The sequence below is a fragment of the Akanthomyces muscarius genome, chromosome 1 (assembly GCF_028009165.1).
Source record: "Akanthomyces muscarius strain Ve6 chromosome 1, whole genome shotgun sequence".
Taxonomy (NCBI): Eukaryota; Fungi; Ascomycota; class Sordariomycetes; order Hypocreales; family Cordycipitaceae; genus Akanthomyces; species Akanthomyces muscarius.
This window is the reverse complement of record NC_079241.1, coordinates 3,045,834-3,067,603: the sequence shown is the minus strand read 5'-3', so window position 1 is coordinate 3,067,603 and position 21,770 is coordinate 3,045,834. Positions and strand designations below refer to the sequence as shown.

The 21,770-nt window shown below is 54.0% G+C and overlaps 10 protein-coding genes across 10 annotated transcripts; 6 read left to right on the top strand and 4 right to left on the bottom strand.

Annotated features, from left to right (window-relative positions):
* Window positions 1-97: 97 nt before the first annotated feature.
* LMH87_006013 (uncharacterized protein) lies at window positions 98-2,149 on the top strand (the record flags this gene model as incomplete). Its single annotated transcript, XM_056203835.1, has 3 exons — window positions 98-135; window positions 193-677; window positions 738-2,149. The coding sequence occupies 3 exons, from the start codon at window positions 98-100 to the stop codon at window positions 2,147-2,149; spliced, it is 1,935 nt and encodes a 644-aa protein (XP_056059251.1).
* A 58-nt stretch (window positions 2,150-2,207) lies between these two features.
* LMH87_006012 (uncharacterized protein) lies at window positions 2,208-3,956 on the bottom strand (the record flags this gene model as incomplete). Its single annotated transcript, XM_056203834.1, has 6 exons — window positions 2,208-2,492; window positions 2,554-2,886; window positions 2,935-3,103; window positions 3,309-3,503; window positions 3,552-3,770; window positions 3,829-3,956. The coding sequence occupies 6 exons, from the start codon at window positions 3,954-3,956 to the stop codon at window positions 2,208-2,210; spliced, it is 1,329 nt and encodes a 442-aa protein (XP_056059250.1).
* A 544-nt stretch (window positions 3,957-4,500) lies between these two features.
* On the top strand, window positions 4,501-5,751 carry LMH87_006011 (uncharacterized protein; the record flags this gene model as incomplete). Its single annotated transcript, XM_056203831.1, has 4 exons — window positions 4,501-4,536; window positions 4,590-4,764; window positions 4,831-4,976; window positions 5,038-5,751. 4 exons carry the CDS (start codon window positions 4,501-4,503, stop codon window positions 5,749-5,751), a joined length of 1,071 nt encoding a protein of 356 aa, XP_056059249.1.
* Window positions 5,752-6,702: 951 nt separating this feature from the next.
* On the top strand, window positions 6,703-8,330 carry LMH87_006010 (uncharacterized protein; the record flags this gene model as incomplete). Its single annotated transcript, XM_056203830.1, has 5 exons — window positions 6,703-6,761; window positions 6,830-7,184; window positions 7,260-7,605; window positions 7,662-8,133; window positions 8,192-8,330. The coding sequence occupies 5 exons, from the start codon at window positions 6,703-6,705 to the stop codon at window positions 8,328-8,330; spliced, it is 1,371 nt and encodes a 456-aa protein (XP_056059248.1).
* Window positions 8,331-8,996: 666 nt separating this feature from the next.
* On the bottom strand, window positions 8,997-11,634 carry LMH87_006009 (uncharacterized protein; the record flags this gene model as incomplete). The annotated part of the gene is made up of 2 exons (XM_056203829.1): window positions 8,997-11,403; window positions 11,456-11,634. 2 exons carry the CDS (start codon window positions 11,632-11,634, stop codon window positions 8,997-8,999), a joined length of 2,586 nt encoding a protein of 861 aa, XP_056059247.1.
* Window positions 11,635-12,506: 872 nt separating this feature from the next.
* LMH87_006008 (uncharacterized protein) lies at window positions 12,507-13,140 on the bottom strand (the record flags this gene model as incomplete). The annotated part of the gene is made up of 3 exons (XM_056203828.1): window positions 12,507-12,591; window positions 12,652-12,926; window positions 12,985-13,140. The coding sequence occupies 3 exons, from the start codon at window positions 13,138-13,140 to the stop codon at window positions 12,507-12,509; spliced, it is 516 nt and encodes a 171-aa protein (XP_056059246.1).
* A 407-nt stretch (window positions 13,141-13,547) lies between these two features.
* On the top strand, window positions 13,548-14,333 carry LMH87_006007 (uncharacterized protein; the record flags this gene model as incomplete). The annotated part of the gene is made up of 1 exon (XM_056203827.1): window positions 13,548-14,333. The coding sequence occupies one exon, from the start codon at window positions 13,548-13,550 to the stop codon at window positions 14,331-14,333; it is 786 nt and encodes a 261-aa protein (XP_056059245.1).
* Window positions 14,334-15,790: 1,457 nt separating this feature from the next.
* LMH87_006006 (uncharacterized protein) lies at window positions 15,791-17,572 on the top strand (the record flags this gene model as incomplete). Its single annotated transcript, XM_056203826.1, has 1 exon — window positions 15,791-17,572. One exon carries the CDS (start codon window positions 15,791-15,793, stop codon window positions 17,570-17,572), a length of 1,782 nt encoding a protein of 593 aa, XP_056059244.1.
* A 761-nt stretch (window positions 17,573-18,333) lies between these two features.
* Window positions 18,334-19,557, bottom strand: LMH87_006005 (uncharacterized protein; the record flags this gene model as incomplete). Its single annotated transcript, XM_056203825.1, has 2 exons — window positions 18,334-19,073; window positions 19,128-19,557. The coding sequence occupies 2 exons, from the start codon at window positions 19,555-19,557 to the stop codon at window positions 18,334-18,336; spliced, it is 1,170 nt and encodes a 389-aa protein (XP_056059243.1).
* Window positions 19,558-20,495: 938 nt separating this feature from the next.
* On the top strand, window positions 20,496-21,725 carry LMH87_006004 (uncharacterized protein; the record flags this gene model as incomplete). The annotated part of the gene is made up of 1 exon (XM_056203824.1): window positions 20,496-21,725. One exon carries the CDS (start codon window positions 20,496-20,498, stop codon window positions 21,723-21,725), a length of 1,230 nt encoding a protein of 409 aa, XP_056059242.1.
* Between the last annotated feature and the right edge of the window lie 45 nt (window positions 21,726-21,770).

Below are 21,770 nucleotides of genomic sequence, written 5' to 3'. Positions count from 1 at the left end.
CGTGGTCTTGAGGCGTGCGCTCTAGCGAGCGTCTGGACCTCATTCTTCCCCTTTACAACCCAAGTTAAAATCATCACAAATGAGCGAATAATTTCCAATGCCGAGGGCCCGAAATATTCAGGCCTGCGAACAATGGTATGCACCCGGAATCCCCGTGCCGACCGGTTCACTGACGATGAACGGCTGCGTCAGCCGCAGCCGCAAGGTTCGATGCGACGGGGCGAGACCCCATTGCAATGTGTGCTTGCGAAGGAACGAAGCATGCCAGTGGTCAGAGAGGCCCGCTCCAGGCAACTATCGGTTTGTCTTTGTTGCCGAAGGGGGCTCAAAAGAGAACATGCCCAAACAAACCTTTGCGCGCGACGGTGACGTACGTCCCGACGCACCGCCGATTGGCGAAGACCTGACGACGTCGCTCAGGCAGCGCCTCCTGCAGATTTTCTCACAGACTCATTATATGCTGGAATTATGCGGCTGCATCGATATGGACATGGCCAAGAGCGGCGCCACGGATAAAGATGCCTTTCTTCTCCAGTCCATTTGGGCGCTGTCCTCCTTGTACTTGACGGATGTCGAGGCTGCCTCCGATGCTCGTTTCGCTGATTCCAAGAGCTTCATGTTTTTCTACAGATCCAAGGCACAAGAGTCTTCCCGCTTACTATCGGATGAGCCTTCAGGTAATTATTTCTCGCCACCTTGTACGAAATTTGCGCTTTATTCTGACAAGTCTGTTCAAGTTGTCACCATCCAGGCGAACCTCGTCCTGGGTCTCTGTGAGCTCTTGACAATGGCCAACTCCAAGGCCTGGCTGCATATAGGTCTCGCTATCCGCATGGCACAAACACTACGAATGCGGCGTGAAAACAATCGTCGCCTGTTCCCGCGCCAGCGGGAAGTCAGGAGACGCACCTTCTGGGCCTGCGTGATGCTCGACCGTCTTGTTGCCTACTGCACACATCGCACGCAGACCATAGAAATCGCTCTGATACAGCTTCATCTCCCTTGCAGCGAGGTTGCCTTTGCCTTTGGACACGAAGCCCCCGGGCCGACAATATCTGAACTGGGCGGTGGAGCTCACGACGTGTCACCAGAAAAGATGTCGCTGGCATACTTTGTCAAGACTTTCTTGCTGTGGTCGCCTGTGGCTCGAATTTACGTGGATGGTGGCCGAGGAGTTCAACAGTCAAGTCGACCACAACCGGCTGTCGGCTCTCTCGAGTATGAAGCTACTATGTCCGCTTGGCGAGACTCGCTACCTGACGGGATGCAGTGGTCGGGGCGAAATTTGCGTGCGCATCAGTCCCTGGGCCAAATGTCGCATTTTGTCGGCATGCACTTGCTCATCCAGCATGCCACGTTCCTCTCGCACCATGAGTACCTACCGCATGCGGACGAAATAGACCTCCTCCGTGCGACTGATGCAAACACATTGGCCGCGGCCAGCCTGCCGCACGACAGTGATACGGCTGCCATTACAATATGTCTTCAAGGGGCAAATAGGGTCGTCTCTATGCTGAGACTTGTTGACAGTGTGACGGTAGGACTCTGTTACACGCAGTTAGGTGTCTGCGCTGGCATTCCCATGGTCACAGCAGCTAGTGTTTTGCTCTGGGCTCACCACTGTAGCCGTGCTTCAGCACTGTCGCTGCAGCTTTCAGACGACCAAATAGCACAGGCCAGGGATGGTGTGGACTACATAGTCTTGATACTAGACTCCTGGGCCGCGACGTGGCGGCTGGCTCGAGCATGGGCAAACTGCATCCGCCTTTTGGACGAGTTCTACCAGTCAAAATACCGTCGTGACAGCCGACACCACAAAAACAGCAACGGTGCTACTGCCGCAGCACGAAATGATGTCGAGTCTGTGCCAGTGTCTCCCACACCACTTCGCGACGGGGACGGCTACCCAGATGTGACGATGATCCCACACGAAACTTACTACAAGGTCCGTCTCATTACTGGCCTCATTCTTGAGCAGCCAGAGCTTTGCAAAAAGTTTTTGCAAGTTCCCGCGGAACAGATGCCCAGTGAGCGGGAGACGGAGGCCTATGCAGACTTGTGGGACGTGGACGTTGAGGATTTCTCATGGATGAATGACCCCGATTTGGTCATGGCTGCTTCATCGCTATGGAGCGAGTTTGCCGTGTAGGCTCAGCAAAACTGATTGACTATACATTCCGGATCACTCGCCCGGTAAGCTTCATTTACTAGTATACATATCTGAAGCCTTCGATTTCCTTGTCGGTCTTGTCCATCATGGCCATTAAGGTTTGCGTTTGTACGTTATCCTCATCGGCTGTCTCGGTGCTGCCTTCGTGTCGATCACGGCTGCGATTCACCCACACGAGGTAAAATCGCATAGAAAGACATAGTACAAAGCAGACTGTTTGACAGACGATGAGAGCGGCAAAGCCGGAACCATAAGATGGTGCTTCCCGTTCAAAGAATAGCTGAGGCCCAATGATGTTACCGACGCAGTACGCAATAAAACTCTGTGGTCATATTAGAACACAATAACCCTTTGTAATAGTAGAATACCAAAGATCGACTTACCATGGCATTTACAGTGGTCTTCTCGGTGAATCCGCCGATGTTGCCGGACACCATCGACATGAGTAACGGAAAGGAGGCAGAGTTTGCGCCCATCAGACAAGTACCCGCGTATCGTCCCCATTTGCCGTGCTCAGGCAGTTGTCGCACAAGGGCAGCGCCGACGAGAGCGACCGCAAACGTGAGCATCATCCAGTATGTGCGAGTATTTTTGAGGTAACTGCTGCCTCCCGTGCACAATATGACGAGAGCCAGCTGGACCAGGTATGGAACACACTGAAGAAGAAGAGTATCGAATGTGCTGAATCCAATGCCATGGAGAATAATAGATCGGAACTACTGCACTGTTAGAGGGTTATGCTCGGCAAGCCTGCACCTACTCACAGTTGTGACACCACCGTTGGGAATGTTTGATGAAAGCTGTGTGAGCACCAAAAACCATGTGTTCATGTCGAGGAGCGCCTCTCGTACTTGGCTCCATTTCAGCTCATCATTTTTTATGCCTGTCAAATTCTCTTGGACCCGGATCACGACCTTCTCCCGATCGGCTTTGCTAAAGAACCAAGCATTGGATGGCTCGTCTGGAAGAAGAAAGACATTCGCGCACGACCACGCAACAGTGATACCGCCAAGAATTAGGAATGAAGCCTTGGCTTTGTCAGGAGAGGTTTGAATGTAGACGGGGAGATCAACGTATCCTCCATGGTGCAATGCTGGTAATGTGGCCAATTCCATAATTAAGCAGGCCGCCGAACAACCCAGCACAGGTGTTGCCGAGAAACCACGCAGCATGTCGAAGAGGCTGCTCGGACTTTTTGTAAAACATGGAAACAATGATTGTCAGCCCCGGGGCGATGGCTGCTTCGGCAACACCAAGGAAGAATCGTGTAGTGAGGAGGCCAGCAGCATTGTGACAGACGGCTGTGAGCATGAGGATGGCACCCCACACAAGACTGCCCGAGGTCAGTTTGGGAATGCTCGCACGATGAAACCGCACTCACATGGACACGGTGATTGCCTTGCCGACTCTCCAACGAATCATCATGACTCCCGCGGGGTACGACGCGGCGAGGTAGCCAAAGTAGTATATGCCGCTGGACCAGGAATACTCCTCGCCAGAGAGATGAAGGTCTTGGCGAAGGCCCAGGATTGCTGTGGAACCAAGAGCCGACTTGTCGAGATACTGAAAAAAGTAGCTCACAGCCATGATGGGCAGCAAGCTGGTGAAAGTATTAGCCGCGCGATGACCCAGAGCAAAATCTCACATGTTCTGCCTACCATAGATCCAGTTTACGCAGGATACGCCTGTCTTCCTCCGGTGACAAGTGAATGCCAGCATCCACCACGATTTTGGCATCTTGAATGGTGGTGGCATCGCCGTCGCCCTTTTCAACGTGATGGTTCATTCTTGCTGCGGGTCAATTGCACGCTCAAACTTCGTGGAGCAAGCCGTAGATGTTCCTCGGACCAAGCCTAGCCATTATGGAGGAAGAGATGGACCTTTTAAACTCGACAGACAGATGCCGAAATTCGGCCTCGCAGCAGTCATTCATTCCCCGAGCTCCACCACCTACACAGCTGCCTGCAGGCAGTTTCGAGCTGGGATGCATGGCGTCGTGTAGATGATTTGCTGGGAATTGGCGGAGACCCCGCTGTACAGTCTGGGGTGCATTGCGGGGAGAAGCCACAAGTTCAGGCGACTCGGCAGCTAGCCTTATTTAGATGTCTTGATTCGGAGTCTAGCTGAATATGTCCCTCCCTCGTTTCGGAAACTAACCAACTTTGGCCATCTAGCTCCGGGTGTTCGTGAACTTTGTTCGAGCTGCCGCCCAACACAGGCCGAATATCGGTATCATGATGCAGTTTAAAAGGCCTGGCGTTTTTCCTCTCGCAAGGTAAGAATATTTTGCAAAATACCAAAATTCAAGACACGGACAAATACATTACATCATGCTGGAAATTACTTGCTCCGGAACGCCCTACGAGGTACATGCAACCACGCCAAAACGAGGCTTGCAGGCGCTAACCGTATTCCACAGATTGGCTTCCACCATGGAAGCCAGGCCAAGACACTCGTGCGTGGCAGTGTGGACTTTTACACGCAGTATTTCCAGAAGAAAAGCAGGATGAGCTGGGAGGCTGCCGAAGACGCGGCCAAGAAATTCCATCCCTTTCTGGAGCAGCATGTCCCTCATCTAGTAGAAGAGATGCGAGGTCTGGTCACCCACGCCCGTCTTTCCATTACGCACAAGTTCGCTGACCGGGGAAGAAAAGAAAAAGGTATTGCTGAAGGTGCCGAGATTCCCTTTGCGGCTGTCCTGGCACTGAATGCGCGCACTGAAATCTCAATGGGCATGATGGACGATGGGTGTACGTCGCTGGCCTGGAAGACGGACAAGTTTAGCGTCGCCGGCCAGAACTGGGATGTAAGTCTACCCCCGATGGCTTTAAAGGGAAGAACTTGATACGAGACTGAGAGACTTTCAGTGGGATATTCCCCAAAAGGCCAGGCTTGTTCTCATGCACATCAAGCCCGCACACAACGGCACTGTGCAGCGACCCAAAGCCAGCTTCCTCACAGAGGCTGGCCTCCTGTGTAAGAGCGGCCTCAACTCCGCTGCCGTAGCTGTTTTTGTCAATGCCGTCAAAGCCCGCGGCGTGAAATTCGATGCTCTCCCGATCCATATTGCACTGCGCACCGTGCTCGAGAGCGAGAGCCGTCTCAAGGCCATTGCGCGTCTGCGCTCCCTCACCCTAGGCACGTCTGGGCACATTCTGATTGCGGACAAGACGGGCGGCACGTCGCTCGAGTTTAGCCACCTCGACATCATGCAGCTGGAAATGGTCCACGGGCAGGTCGCCCACACGAACCATTTCTTGGTCCAGCATGACCCTGCCGTCGAGGATGCGTTTATTTTCCCAGACTCTTTGGCGCGCATGAAGCGCATCGGGTTGCTGCTGGCGCAGGGCAAGAAGCAGGTGGAAGAGGAGGGCATACTCCCGCCGGTGGCTTGCTGTGAGCGCATGCTGGAGGACGAGGATGGGTACCCGACCGCGATCAATAGAAAGAGCAGCCCCGTCAGGGAGAGCGAGACGCTTTTCAGCATCGTGGCTGATCTGGATGCCAAGGTTGCGCATGTGAGGCTTGGCCGGCCAAATGAACCGGAAGGTCACTGGACGCTCACGCCAACGGAGCTTTAAGAGATGAATTGACTAGAGTTGTGGACGACACACCGAATAGAAATGAGTAATACTGATACATTGACTACAATCGCAGCTTTTTGAGATATAACTTCTACCCTGACCATGAAAAATGTCAATATCCTTATTTGGCTCTGCTGTCCAATTGGCAGGTGTATACTCGACTTACATGGCCCGCCACGCTGGCAATATCCGCGTACTCAAATGGGCAGCAAGCGGTGTGAACCCCCGGCCCCCTTAAGAAAAGGATAATTTATTCACTTGTCAGGTACGGCATCTCAAGCACTATATCAAGGGCCAGAGCAAAGTGCTGTTCACAGTCTGGTGTGAACAAGAGCAACCCCGGCGGAACGGAGCACGAAAGTACAGACTCGAGTTCAGGCTAGCCAGCAAGCTAAGTTAGTGCGTGTGTGGTGGGAACACCCAGCGGAGAGGAAATAGGTAACTGGCTAACTAATTAGGCCCTCAGCTAGAAAGCCAGTTGGCGAGTAGTTACGAAGTCCGTCGAGTTCTGATTCTGCGTCTCTGAAGTATGTCACCAGGAAACGAGGTGGGCATTCGAACTGCGACCAATATGCAACTCGGTCGCATTCCTACCATTTTGGGGTCAACTTTTCCCAATAATGCGGGGTAACCCATGTTAATATGCTAATAACTGTACGAACCGCTTGGCTTCCCGCAATCATACTCCACACGGCGAACCACTTGTTTCCAGAACTACCGAGATAACGCGACTCAGGCGAGTTTTCAATCTTTCTTCTTTCATCTTCATTCCGCCCGAGTTTTAATTTCAAGCTGCCAGCCTCCCAGAATTGAGAACACAGCAGTGTACGACCAAGAGACTCCCTCGATTCTGCAACACTTTTGCTGCCGCACCAAAGCTCAACCAAAGGGGTACCAGAGCCGGGCTTGATCAAACTAGCTAGCGGGCCCTTGCCGTGATCATTGCACATGATGGGTTTCCGTGGCTACATTGCGCGGCCATTCAGCCAGAATTTCGTCGTCGGAATGTGAGTGTCTTCTTGAATGAGTACAGCCGGGCCAAGTCGGCAATTCGCCGCTGACACTTTCCTTGCAGCTTGCTATTCTGCCTCCCCGGCATATACACGGCGCTGACCGGTCTCGGAGCCGGCGGCGGGCATCCCTCCTCGGCCGATGTGGCCAACAAGACCAATGCCATCCTCTATGGCCTCTTTGCCCTCGTCGGCTTCTTTGGCGGCACGCTCGTCAACGTGCTCCGGCCAAGGACGTGTCTCATGATTGGCTCCCTGGGCTATCCGCTCTACGTCGGCGGCCTCTGGTACTACGACCGAACCGGGCACTCGTGGTTTCCCCTCCTCGGCGGCGCTGTGCTGGGGCTTACGGGCGGCTTCCTGTGGTCGACGGCGGCGTTTGTGCAGTTTGCCTATGCCCATGAAAAGGACAAGGCTCTGGTGAGTTTCGTAAAATTCTCGCGATGCGCCGAAAACATTGCACAGTGCAACTGACCAGGTGGGTGAATGCTGCAGTACATTAGCATTCAGTGGATGTTGCGCAGTTTCGGCGCCATGGTGGGAAGCTCCATCTCGCTGAGCCTGAATATCCACCAGACTCGGCCGGTCGGTGTATCAAACGCCGTGTACATTGTATTTATCATTTTGCATGCCAGCGCGTTCTTCATCGCCATGGTATTCATCGTCCACCCCAAGGATGTGGTACGGAAAGACGGCACGCACATTGCGATATCGAGAGACACGAAAGTCTGGTACGAGATCAAAGAGACAATCAAGCTCATGACGACGCGCAAATATCTCTTCATGGCGCCTGCGCAACTCGGCTGTGAGATGGGGCTGGCACTGGTCAGCAGTGTAAACGGTGCGTCCAGTCTGTGTCTGTCCATGGTAAAACCCAGGTGGCTAACTGCAGACAAGGTCGCTTTTTTAATCTGAGAACCAGATCTGTCAACAACTTTACCTACCAGACAATCCAAATACTCATGCCTGGCCTACTGATCTGCGTTTTGGACAGCCGCTTCATCAAGTCCCGTCGCCATCGTGGCCTTGTCGGCATGGGAATCATGGGAACAATCGCCATCGCCGGCTGTGTCGGCCTCATGAGCTGGCTCAAGGTAAACCACGTCGAGTCGCGTCTAGTATCCGACCCTTACGACTGGACCGACCCCCAATTCGGCGGGATGCTGGCGTGCTTTCTCTTGTTCGGAGCCACTTACGCCGGCTACCAGATGTGTACCGAATACACGCTGTCCTCTACCACAGTTGATCCTGCCCAACTTGCGCGTGTGGCGGGCATGTTTAAATTCTACTCGACGTTTGGAATGATGATTTCTTTTCTTCTGGCCGGGGAACGCGTGCCGTTTATCGGACAAGCCAGCTTACAACTTGCGTGAGTTTCCACAACCCGTATCGACTGCAAACGGGACATGTACTGACGGAGAGAGTAGGTTCTTCGTACTTGGAATTATCGGCGTAGTCTGGGTGCTTATATTCCACGTCGCAGACACTGATTATCCTACCCAGGAGGGTCTGCCTACACCGGAAGACGTTGACAAGGATTTGAAGGAAGAAGAGCGGAATGTTTGAGGACATCCATATTACCCATGCATCGCTAGGTAGAAGCTGATATCCACCGGAAGATGGCACTTTCTCACGCCAAGTATGATGAGAATTCTTGCGACTATTTCTCAGGGAATCAGGACGCGACGGAGGAAAAGGAATCGAGAAACAGTGATTATTCTGAGATCCTTTCGCACTATCACATCTCAGGTCACACAAATAGAAAAGCTGACGAAGAATATTACAGCCGCTGTAGTAGTCGTTACCCTTTCATCAAGAGCCCCGACTGCATTTTCCCTCCTCCATCTTCCACCTACGCTCTCACGCACTATACAAACACTCTACATAAGCGAATAAAACCGTCATTCATCAAATCTTATAAAAAGCTCTATCGGCCTATATACCACATCTTGTCTGGGGCTCAAAGAGTACATATATCGCCAGAACGGGCCGCTTCCGTCGAGTCGCAGATCATCGGCTCTACACCTTGCAACTTTGCCCAAATCGACGGAATCGATTATGACATTCTGGGCTCGAACGGGAAGAGATAATAACAGACTATTGGAAATGTAATGAGAGGGCGTTGAGTGACAAAGACTTTGCAGAAAATGGCCAAGGGTGAAATTTCCTCCTCGGCGATTTAGCTATTTTACAATGTCAAATGCCAAGTTATGTTCTCCTTGTCATGTCCTTTCAAGTGGCCAGCGCCAGCAGCTTCTCAGAAACCCGCTGCAGGAATGCCGATCCGCCCTCGTGCGTCTTCTCCATGAGACGCAGGAAATCGTGTATCACTGCGTTTAGGTGATCGGCGTCCTTGGGCGCAAACCACTGGACGTGCGCCAAGTAGAGCTCCTGCAAGACTTGGTCCTCACCTTTGCTGCTGAGACGGAACGCGTGCAGCAGGTAGTCGGTCGCCACGACGCTGACGGGCTTTCCGGGGCGCTCGCACCGGGCGTTGGGGGCGGCGCCGTGGGACAGGAATGCCTCGAGGACGCCCGTTTCCAAAGCCGACTTGAGCCGTGGCTGCAGCTTCCGAATATTGCCTATGTGCGTGTCGTCGTGTTGCGGCAGAGTGTGCTCGCAGAGCACAATCCAAGGACTCTTCTCCGTCAGGGTGCCAAGGGTTTCCGCCGCGGAGAAGAGCTTGTTCGGGTCTTGGCCTTGCTCCAGCAGACATTTTATCGTCTTTGTCACGGCCTCGTCCCACCGTGCTGGTCGCTCGCGCACCTCGCCAATCTCATAGTCGGGGAAGAGAGCCAGCACTAAAGGCGGTACCTCCAGCCTGTCAAGGTATCCAGGCCGGCGTGTCTGAACATCTGACAAATATTCCCATAATCTGTGACCAATAACCTGTGATCGGAATATCTGTAAGCTCTCATCCGCAGCCGGCCCTTTTGCTGCCAGGCACCCGTCGAGATCGTCCAGCAGCCGACGGCAGAGCGCCAGGTCCTCAGGACGCTGGAGTTGAGCCGCGGCGGCCAGCAGCGAGGTGATGCTCGATAGAAACTCTGCTTTCGGCTCATCTGACATGGTGGCTCTGCTGGACTTGGTCCAAGCGGCGGATGCTCTGAGAAGGCATAGGCTCGGGGAGAAGCCCGAAGGCGCCTTATCGCTCAACATGGCCTTGGTCTGGGGCTGATCCAGGTAGTCCCTCACAGTGCGATGGAGACAGTTGACTACTCTCGTCTTCTGGTCAACAGCTAGCAGACCACGACAAAGAGTCTCAAATTGCTGTGTTGTATGTGAAAGCTGCCGTCTGTACTCTAATCTGCTCGGAGGCTCGGGAGATAGGCTGAGGACGTAATCAGGATCCGCAAACTCCATCTCGTGGAAGTAATAAATGCCAACATCGAGCGGCTTTTCCGCCGCTTCTGTAATGAGAAAGGACGTCGCCATTGTAAGCTGAGCATCTGAGGGGATACTTTCGAGGGTGTAGGTAAAGAAGTCGTCCAATTCAGACGGATATCGACGCAAATTCTCAAGCAGCGTACTTAGTGAACAGCCTTCTGACAGAGCCTCGAGAAGGCACTTGGTAGCCAGCGATACCCAGAGAAAGACTCCTTGAGATTGGCCGCTAATCTCCAATGCTATATTCTGTAAGTCATTCGGCGCCAAGCTCGTCGTTGTTTCTGGATGTTGTGCGAAGCGATCCAAGACAAAATTCACAATGTCGCTCTTGGTCAAATCATGTAAGCGCAAATTGCCCATCTTTGCGCTGCCAAAGGCCTCCTCAAACACGCTCCATGGTCTGCTGGAGAGACACAGCTTGACGTTTTCAGACTTGGCGAGATCCATGAGCTCGTGGCACAGCGCGAGGTGATCTCCATCGAACTCGTCAAGTCCGTCGATGAAGAAGCAAAACTTGACCGGCAGGTCCGGCTGACCGACGATTGTAAACAGTGCGTTATATAGGTCGGCCATTGCCCAGCCCTTCACGTTTGGCGAGCTCCAGCGCTCTGGCAACAATGATTCTATTGCATCAGGCAATTGCCGCAGGATTTCAAAGAGCAGGGTCTGTAAGAGCCCATTGTGGGATCTTTGCATCTGGGTGCCGGCACACCAAAAGTAGTGGGTGACAATGACAGCTCGCTTGGGAGCCGACCATTTCGATAGAGCCTCTTGGGCGCTCTCGTGGTCTGCAATAAACTTCATCAGTGTCGATTTACCGGCTCCTGGCTTACCAGAGATCCAGAAAATCCCGCTGCCTCGCTCCAGCCATGCTTGTAGGCTTAGACCAGAGGAAGACGTATCTTCTGACTCGAGCGCAGAAAATACCCAGGAAAATGTCCTCTGATGTGCCTCGGGAATGGTGTCGTACCGCGCAACGTTGCTTCTGAAGGAGAGGCTCTTCAGTATGGTGTGGTCTCGTTTGATGTGTTGCTGTTCGTCTCTCATTTGCTGGATCTGAGTCTGAATGATTGCAATGTCACCGGAAGAGAGAATATTGCCGGATGAGCCCTGGTGTAACGCGCGCATCTTTGTCTCAAGGCTGCGCAACACGCTGGATAGAATCTTGAGCCGGTTGGACTTTTGGCACTGGAGTCTGCGGCTATCCAGCTGTATCTGGCGTATTTGATGTTTTGCTGTGGTAACATGAGCGCTAAGATGTTATTAGCAACACGATCCACGCATCCGCAACCAGTTGGTCTCACCTTAGAATCTTGCCCACTTGTAAAGTCAAGTTGTTGTGTAAGTCTTGCAGTCTTTCCGAGAGTTTTCGCAGCTCAAATCCCTGGCGCGCGCTCCCTGCACTAGGGCGCGACGTTTTCCATGTATTGTGTAATGTGCCAACACGCTTCGGTCCTCGATCCGCCTGGACGGCAGATGACATGCGGCTGCACAGGCTCCTACAGCTTATGGCTAGCTCTTTGGTGGCGGAGACGCCGTCTTGACGTCGACTTTGTGACGAGTCGCTGTTGAAAACGTCAAAAGAAGTCTGCAAATCGTCCAAACTCTCCTCCAAAAACTGGAGCTGTTGCTTTGCATCGACTTCGCTTGCATCGATGTCTGTGTCGGTATCTGTATTGGTGTCGGGGGGTGACTGAAGTGAACCGCCACCACCACCAGCTAGCCATGCGGCTATGGCGGAGCTGCGCGCGATGCACCGTAACAAAACTAAATCATGCATCTTTTTTTTAAAACTTGATAGTTTTGTGAGTTCGAAATTACCCTTGAGATGGAAGCAGATGCAGGATGCTTATTCAAGACGAGGATGCGGGATATGTCGCATGACAGGTGGGCGCGCCTCGCTGTCACTAGCTCAGCCTGAACGGTGATCAGCTTGCCGACTTAACCGTCCGCTGACTGTTGTTGTCTCGCGCAGATGTGATTCGAATATCTAGCGAAAAGCAATAACATATACGTCAATCGCTGTTAAATGTGAAGTGTCTATTTTTTTTATGCGTTGATGTTCGTTCCGGCCTCTGCCATAAGCCGTGCCCATGAACTCAACCAGAACAGAAGTGTGGCTGTTAGCGCTTACGGCCAACAGCAACTGCCGATGACAGTCTTCAGTAACAGGACTTTGTGTAAAGAACTCCGAGGCCAGCCATTTCGTGTACAACTGCCTTGCTGTAAGTTAAAGGAGCCTGTAAAATCAAACGAGCACAACAGTACAATGCATAATGAGCAATATCAAGCTGTTCAATCCCTTGGAGGTGTCAATCCTATTACAGAGATAGTGCTAAAAAGGGCGCCAGTACTTTAGAAGGCAGATAAGAAGAGACGCTTTTCTAGCGGCACACCTTGCACTCGTAGTACGCTGTACACCATACCGTGGTGAAACCAGCTACGCAGACATTGTTAGTTGAATTCCGAGAGGCGCGACAGCCCGGACGAGACGACTTACAAGCTCGGCCCAGCGATTTGCTGAGCATATTGCAAGGCTGGCCTCTCAATAGATAAATTGCCCAGGTCTATTTTAATCGCACCTTCCTCTTTTGCTGTAAATGCATTCGCGTCGACGCCATCCAGCACCTTCAGTGTTCGCTCCACTCTGGCGATGAGCTCGTCCACCGAGAGGCCTTCAATGGTAATCTCCTCAGGTGTGGCTTCGGTAGCGCCCAAATCAGCAAGGAATTGAACAGCATTGTAGGTACAGAAAGTCACATGAAACGGAAGAGGCTAATCATTCGTTAGTAAATCGGGGACAAGAAAGCATAGAGTCAGGGACGATGCTTACAAACATGTCTTCCACCAAACGACCGTTGGAGAGCTTCGTCTCGTCATGTCCGTTCTCCTTGCACCACTCCTGCCCTTTTTCTAAGAGCTTGATTTGGTTCTCCAAAGCCTTGCGAAAATAAGGCACCGTGGCCTCGTAGAGCACAGGACCAACCATACTGAGCGTGAATATTGACTGACTGATTCGAAAGCGAAGAAACGAGGTCTGAACCCAGCTGTCACAAAAAGCAGGTGGTGAAGGCAGAAAGAGCAGATATGTAAGAGCAGAGTGGAAAAATATTCATGAAATGGGACAAACCGGCCTTTTATAGTCTTTCAGCGAACAGCGCACTCCCAGATCTACAGTTCACGAGTGGTTACTGAAAGTGACAGGCTGCTATCGAAGCATCCCAAAGAGGCAGGCGCCGCATTCGAGCAGTGGCGTCTGTCCGCGTCGAACAGACCAGGCTGCAGCAGATGGTAAGCGATTCGCCAATTTCGACACGGGTTCTGAGCCTCTCGCACGGCCGAGACTTACAGGTGGCTGCGCTAACGCTGCTAGCTGCTCGCGGGCGTTGAGCTTCTATGAGAACCACGCTGCGCCGTGAATTTTCTCATGACACGTTTTCTATCACTACTGCAACCTGCACTTTTTTATTAATCTTCGAGAGGGTAGCAAACATGCCAAGTCCTCTAAAAAGAAGGCAATTGGAAGAGTCGAAGGTTAGCGATGATACGGCTGCTCAGCCTGGACTGCCAATCGTCCGCGGGACCACTTCACATGCCCACCAGCAACCGTCGCAGCTGGCGCGTCTCCCTCACGAGCTTCTTGTTCAGATAATCGACCCCATTCTCGCCCAGGACGAACCTATGCTGCTCCTTCCCAGGTCGCGCTTTGTCAAGGCCAAAAAGTTGACTCGCGGGAGCGCGTGGTCACCGCTGGTTAGTATCCTCCTCGCATGCCGCGCCATGTACTTTGCCGGCGTTGAGGTATTCTACGGTCGGAACACGCTGCACTTTGTCGAAGCGCTTCACTTCCGAAAGCTTGTCGAGACAAGACTCAACTACGACCAGCGTTGGAGCATCACTAGCGTGCGGCTCACTGTCGCCTGGCAGAGGGGACGAAGCAGCACCTCACCGTGGCGTCTGCTGCATGATTGCGATTCGTGTGCGGAGTGGAGGGACGTGCTTGAACGGCTTCCGAAGCTGCGGCGGATTCTAATAAGAAATACGACCGAGTTCAACAAAGCGGAGTTGCTGGCGCAAGTAGATATGGCGGCTTTTGAGGCAAGAATGCGCGAGGAGATTGGGCCAGAAAAGGCGGGCTTGCTAACGTTTGAATGGCCGCCGGACGTTTCTGAGACGGATTGATTTGGCAAGACACTTAGCTACAGGAACTCCGGGCAAAATTTCCAGAATCCGATGTTGATGACTACGCGTACGTGAAGCCAAAGGGAATAAAGCATTCACAGTTTGGCGGCCCGACGAGCCGGTGGATCGAGCATAAGTGGCGTTGTCACCCAAGCTAAGAGCATACAAGATGCTGTGTGTGGCTCTTGAGGAAACATCGAGCATCTGGTTAAGCTCGGCCGTGCTCTCAACGCTACATGTAATCTGGATAAGCAAATCAACCACGCGGCAAGAGTCTTACCCACGGCGATTCTGAGATGATTGGGACAAGAGCAGAAAGCCAAGAAGCGCAAGTGTCGTGACGATTATTTTGCCGCTGGTGATGTGATTGTCAAATCCTAAATTATAAAGCCGCGAATCGCTTTACAGGTCAATGCCAAGCTTAGCTCTGATCGGTCCCCGGTCCCTGGTCGATGCTGGCCCGCTGATCCACCACTGTCGACGCTGTGTTGCCGGTTGGGGTAATATAGCTCCAGAAAGCAATACGAGATCAATAGCACATGGCAAGGGTGGCAGATAACGGTATTGCGTCCGCAGGTGAGACATGACACGATGCACGGATGGCATCTGGGCGAACTCCCGACGATGATGTGTGAGGGAAGTGGGCTGACGTGCCAAGTCGCGGAAACCAGCCAACGCCAGCTCGTTATTCCCGGCACGGGATGCGAATGGCTGCAGTTGGGGGATCAGAGAAGGCGAGTCTTGCAGTTGATAGGGCAGCCTCTTGGCACTAACTTTAGCAAAATATCTGATTTGTTCAACAATGACGAGCCGCGCACGGGGCGGCCGAGCAAACGAGTCAGGATGACGTTGAAAGGAGGGAGGCAAAGTGACAGGCAGACAGAGGCGGCAAGGAGGCAAGCGGAGGGTCAAAGGCGGCCAAGCCACAGACAGCCTCAGCCCCGTCCCCAGCCCCACACTTAAGCCAAAGTCACCCCTCGCTGATGCGCCAGTCAAAGTGAGCAGCAGATGCTTCGAGTTGGTCTCTCAAGCCATGACTTGTCCATGCGCGCGCCACCCGGACGACGTCAAACCTTGACAACACCTCACTGCGAATTCCGACATATTTCTGCCCTTTGCTGATTTTTTTTTCCTCCTCCAAACACCGTGCTTCGCAAATCCTGTACTGTACGAGCCTCGCCGAAACACACGCCAAACGCCCGCCCGCACAAACCTGCAGCACCCACCTCCCGTTTTCGGGAAGCGCAGCCTGCTCTTGCTCCAGATTTGACCTTTGCCGCCCACTGCGACTCGGTCACCGAGCTTTTTTTTTTTTTGTTTCACGCCCGACTCCTGCGCACCACTCGGTACATGGCTCAGCACTCTCGGAAAGAAAAAGAATTTCCGTTCGGGCCTGGCTCCTAAATAATTTAGAGCCCGCGACGATTCAACATACAGCGGGCGCAGTCGCACTTGCAATGGCAGCTGCGACGATGGAGTGGCCGGTTGCGCGCCCCGACGGATACGCCGACGCTTACGTCGACGACGACGATGACGATGATACCGTCGTCCTGGTGGAATATCCCGGCGCAAACGTACAGCAGCGGATGCCAGCAGCTCCCCCGGCGGACAGTACAACGGCGGAAGCAGACCAAGATGGGCCTGTCGCTGGTACTACCTCAACCAAGAGTAGCAGCGCCGTCGGCGGCCGTGACATTGGCTCATCCCCGGCCAACACGCAGCCGCTTATCACCAGTGTCGGAGAGGCCGACGACGACACACCCGCCACAGAGGAGGATTTTGTACCTCCTAAGACAAGCGCAGAAGATATCAGACCGGCGGCGACAACGCCTCCCCGGTCTCCTACTGTCACCACGCAGCCGCTTGACAGCACTGTCACAGAGACCGGCGACGAGGCACCCGCCGAGCAGGAGGATTCTCTACCTCCAACAGCAAGCACAGAAGATACCAGACTGACGGCAACGACACCTCCCCCACCTTCTACTGCCACCACGCTGGAGCCGCCAAATTCGACCGCCACCATTGCCAGCTCCGACATGGACTCTGTGCGCTCGCAATTCTCGTCGCCGCTGCTACAGCGCGCGGAACATGTCGACGCTCCAGAATCGCCGCTCAGCGACGTGAGCGATATCGCAGAGTTCGACTACGACTACGACGAGGCTTCAGGCGGCCATCGCTTGATCCGCCTCAAGCCTACGGCCGCGCAGTGGGACGACTTTCCCGCGCTGCTCGCCTTTGCGCGAAAGCTCGGCGCATGCGAGGATGGCTGCTTCAAGCTCAAGCTGCCAGCCGATCTGCAAGGCCCACTGCCGTCCAAGGCCAAGCAAACCCTGCCTGCCAATGCCTACAAAGCGAAGCTGATTCGCCGGACGACATTTTGGCAACTGAGCACGGTCAGGGCCGAGGGCGAGTTTTACAGCCCCGCGGACGTCGACGTGGAACCGTCAGAGTCCGTCGACGACACGCTCAAGACGCTCAAGACGATTTTCCACAGAAATAAGGGCAGGCAGATGCGCAATGTACGATATAGACCCGACGTACCCGCCTGGAACAGCGACCAGCGCCGGGAAGCTGGCGTCCCGCCCGACTGGAGTCCCATCCATCCGTTGCGCGGCGACATGCTGGACCGCACCAAGGCCGTGATCCCCGGCATCCACACCCCGTACGTCTACGAGTCGGCGCCGCACTTTGGCGCCACCTTTCAGATCCACGCAGAGGACTACCGCCTGCTTTCCCTCAACCACCTCTACCGTGGACGCAAGATTTGGATCGTGGTCCCGTGCACGGCCATTGACGTGGCCGAAAAGGCCCTCGGTCGCGGCGCCGACGGTTGCTCCCAGTTTATGCGGCACCGCGCGGAATTCTTCTTTCCCGAAAAGCTCGACAAGCTCGGCATCCCTTACCGCATCGTCGACCAACGGCCCGGAGAGACTATTGTCATACTCCCCGATGCGTACCACGAAGGGTACAGCACGGGGTACACTCTCGCAGAGGCCAAGAACTACGCCGACGAGGAATGGAGCACCGAGACGTACAAGCCGTGCGCGGCAAACTGCCAGCTCCTCACGGCGATTCCGGCCGATTACATGCGCATCATGTCAGACGGCGAGGAAAGACTCGACCTGTGTGCGCTGCATGATCAGCAAGTCGCCGAGGAACTGAAACGAACGGCGGACGAGATGGAGCTTGGCGACCATGATGCACATGACGGAGAAGCGAAGCGGATCAAGGTTGAGTGAAATTGGTCTTGAAACGGGAACGGTGGTATACGAATTATGGGCAATGTGTGATTATTCTTCTTTTGGTCGAGCGAGCTTGGGCGAGTTGCAACGAGGGCATGAGATGGAACTCTGGGGCGTTTTTTGATTTTCTTCCTATAATATATTCTCCCGTTGAAAATATCCATTCTCTTCTGTACAATGGATTCTTCAACACAGGACAGGTAGTGTTTACTATTCTCCTTTCTTTTCTTCTGCTTTTTGGCGTTGTGGAAATAGATGGGCTTGTACTTGTTGCTTCATGACACACCACCTGGGGGCGTACATGAATGTACTCGGGGTGATAATTATCATGCTCTTCCATCACCACAGGCACGCCCTCCTTGCGAATGTCCGTACAAGTGAACTTTGTGTACTAACAAGTCAGATTGTGTCGAGAATGAGGCGTCGGAAATAGTTTCAGAGTCAATAGTCGTGTAAATCATTTCATTGGCTTTGGCAAGGTGCAAGACATGAGCCATTCAGTCTATACTTCATATTCTCCTTCCGCGTCATTATACAAAAAATCAAACAACCTTTCACTTGATACAGGCAGGTAAAAAAAAACGGTCCCAAAATATCAATCATGACCGTTTCCAACGCCTTTATCTATGATGGCAGCAAAAACGCTGTGCTTTTTTTGGTTTCGATTTTTCAGCCCTTCATTATAGTGTTCCTTCTCTTTCTCAATAGTTCTCCTGAGCTAGTGCTTTCATTTACGAAACTGGTAATTAAAGGCCTATTTATAGACCAGTGCGCTCGTTGTGTTGACGGTCCAGCTCATCACGAAACGCGTTGCGGCCGCCCGTGGTGCCCTGCTGCTGGAAGCTCCCGTGCACGGGCGACGTGGTCAGGCTGTCGAGACCATCGCTGTCGGCGCGGTGTCGGCGAGCACCGTTGGCGGGCGCGTCGTGGTACTCGGGACCGTCGTCAGGGAAGCCGTTGCCGAGCTGAATGTCGTGGTCGGCATCGGTGGCGGCACCAGAGCCAAACATGCGGCGGCGACGCTCAGAGCGGCCCGAGTAGCCGCGTTTGCTTGTGCGGGACATCAGTTCGCCGAGCTGAATGCGGCGGGTCTTGCGGTTCCAGAGGCACATGCCAACAACGAGCAGGAGAATGGTGCCAAAGACGACGGGAAGGGCAATGGTGAGGGTGTGGCCGGTGGCGCCGTTGTTGGGAGCCTTGGCCGGGTACTTGAACTTGGCGACGATGAGGGGGTACTCGGTGGTGACGTCGTCGGGGTTGCCAATTGTGTTGTTTAGGCGGCGCTGCAGGGTGACGGTGATGTTGTTGCTGTCGTGGCCGTCGAGAAGCCCATCGTTAACCGCAAAGGGAAAGTAGCCCTGCTTAGCGGGTACCTGCGTGTTGTCAAAGTCGGAGAGGAAAACCCATTCCTTGGTGGTGCGATTCTGCTGCTTAACCTGGACGGTGAGGGCATATGACTCGTTGCTCTTGTCGGCGTAGTGTTCGGGGTCCCAGGTTACTAGACGTCCAATGTTAGCTGATGGAAGGCTGGGAATCATGGGGTACTTCGTACGGTAGTAGACGTTGCCGGGCTCGAGGGTCGAGTTGACTCTTGGTCTGCAAAAGGGCTCGATGCTGCTGTCCTTTTTGGAGCAGAGGGAAAAGGCACCACTGCCCTTGTTGTTGGAGGCCGTCGGGTTCGGAGGATCGCCAGTGGTCGTAGTGGGCTCGGCGAGGGTGGTGAAGGAGAAGACGGAGCCCGTGAGGCTGGACGGGGCAGCATCCTTGAGGTACGTCTTGCCCTCGCCGTCGGTCGTCCACGAGGGTGTAAAGGTGGTGGCTGAGGGATCCTCGTTGACGCTGACCCAGGGGTCCAGCTCGCCAGCCGGATCGCGACGGTGCAGGACGGGCGCCGGGGTGATGGCCGCGACGGGAGGGGCGGCGACGGCAGCCGAGGCGGCGCCGCAGAGGGCGATGGCGCCGACGATGGCAGAGGAGAGCATGTCGATTGGGGAGGGTGGGATGACAGAAAGATGGAAGAATATGACGCGAGGGTGAAGAAGGAGAAAGTCTGCGACTTGTTGACGATGCGCAATAACTAGCACTTGCTGATAATTTTTATGGGGCACACTTGGACTGTGGATTTGGACTGGAGCAATGAAGGCAGCAGCAACAAACGCAAGGGCGTTCTTTTCCACTAGCGATGAAACAGATTCTCGTCCTGGATTGTTTCGCAATTCAATCGGAGCAAATGATGTTGAATTGAGAAGAACAGAATCAGTCCAAAGAAGAGGCAAATATTTCTTCTCGCCAAAACCCGGAGTGAGCGAAATACACCACCCAATCCAATCCCGCGTGTCCCGGTTCGAGCGGCCTTTTTTCACTCCATGGACTTTTTTTCTTCCCCAGTTTTGGCCGCACCCACCTTCTGCTTACCTGACACGCAGAAAGGGGATAATATTAGTGTGCCAGCGCTTGGTATTAGGTCTAGTATTATTAGTCGGGCGTTATTCAGTTCAACTAACTTACTCGGCAGGGGTCGCCGTCGCCCTGCCAGATTGGCGGCGCCGCAAATGACGTCGGGCGCGATGCCGATGCTGCCGAAGCCCACCCTGCACAAGAATTGCATCTGGCGTCGCATGCGCAACTTTGCATGTTGCGGCGATTAGGCACATTCAGGGCACACAGGAGCCTTCTTTTGTAACACGAGGTCATGCGCCAATTTCAACGCACACAAATACTAACTGCTTACTGCCAGTAGGTTGCACTGTGTGACAACCTCGTCAAACCGCTTCAAGAACACGCGTGCAGAGTGAAAATACGGACAAGATGAATTCAGAAGAGCAACGAAGATAAGCTCATCACTATCCCGGGCGGACTTGAATTGTTCGGTCAACTCTTTACCCTCATCCTCAACTTGTTGGATAAATGGCGTGGCATCATGTGTCTGCGGCTGAGAGCTGTAGCGCCACTGCAGCCTCATCTACCCAGAATAAGGCAGTGGTCGACTCACTACCAGCACATGCCCGCAGAGGTGCTCCTGCGACAAGTGACCTCCCGTCTCTTCACATCTGACGAAATGCGCCTCATCAATGTCCAGTCCCTGGGGCTGGAGGTCTTTTACGGCGCCGAACAGGATATCCCTCGCTACGCCATCCTCTCCCATACTTGGAGTGCCGACGAGCTCACCCTTGCTCAGTTTACCAACGGCGACCTGCAGGTGCACTCTCGCAAGGACGGCTATGCCAAGATAGCACGCTGCTGCCACCTCGCCGCCGCGGCTGGTCTCGGCTACGCATGGGTCGACACCGTGTGCATCGACAAGTCCAGCAGCGCCGAGCTGACCGAGGCCATCAACTCCATGTTTCGTTGGTACCAGAACGCCGCCGTCTGCCATGTCTGGCTGAATGACCTCTTGCCTGACACAGGAGATCTGTCAAGACTAGAAGACTGTCGCTGGTTCCGTCGGGGCTGGACGCTGCAGGAACTGCTGGCGCCAGCTGTTGTTGAGTTCTACGACCGAGACTGGGCGTTTCGCGGCACAAAGCAGGACCTGCAGCGGGAGCTGTGTGACATTACTAATATTAGCGAGGCGGTGCTTGAAAAACCCGGCCGTATGTTTGGGCTGTCCGTCGCGCAGCGCATGTCGTGGGCAGCCTCGCGAGAGACGACACGTCCAGAGGACTTGGCGTACTGCCTGCTCGGCATTTTTGATGTCAACATGCCACTTCTTTACGGCGAGGGTGAAAGGGCTTTTCTACGACTGCAAGACGAAATCTCCAAAGAGACGAATGACTTGAGCCTGTTTGCGTGGCGTCATCCTGACAACGAGCAAGGCGCAGTCAAGCAGCCGTTCCATGGCGTCTTTGCGCCGTCGCCGGACCGGTTCATCGGCGGCTCTCACATTCTTCCCGGGTGGAACCCCGCCCTGGGCCCTGAGTATATGCTCACTAACAAAGGCATACGCGTCGAGGCGAACCTGACCGAGCTTGAAGACGGCCGCGTGCTGCTGCTGCTCAACGTGTTGTCGTGGCCGGCGCGCGCCGTAGTCGGCATCTGGGTTCGCGCGCACGGCGGCGGGGTTACAGTCGCGTCGAGAGCGACCGTTTCGGCAATGCGCCGCAGGGGGGCCGCGCGAGCGCAGCTGTTCGAAAGCGCATTTACCTTTTGAAGCGCATCTCGCCCGCCTATGCACAGAGACTGTTGACGGGCCACC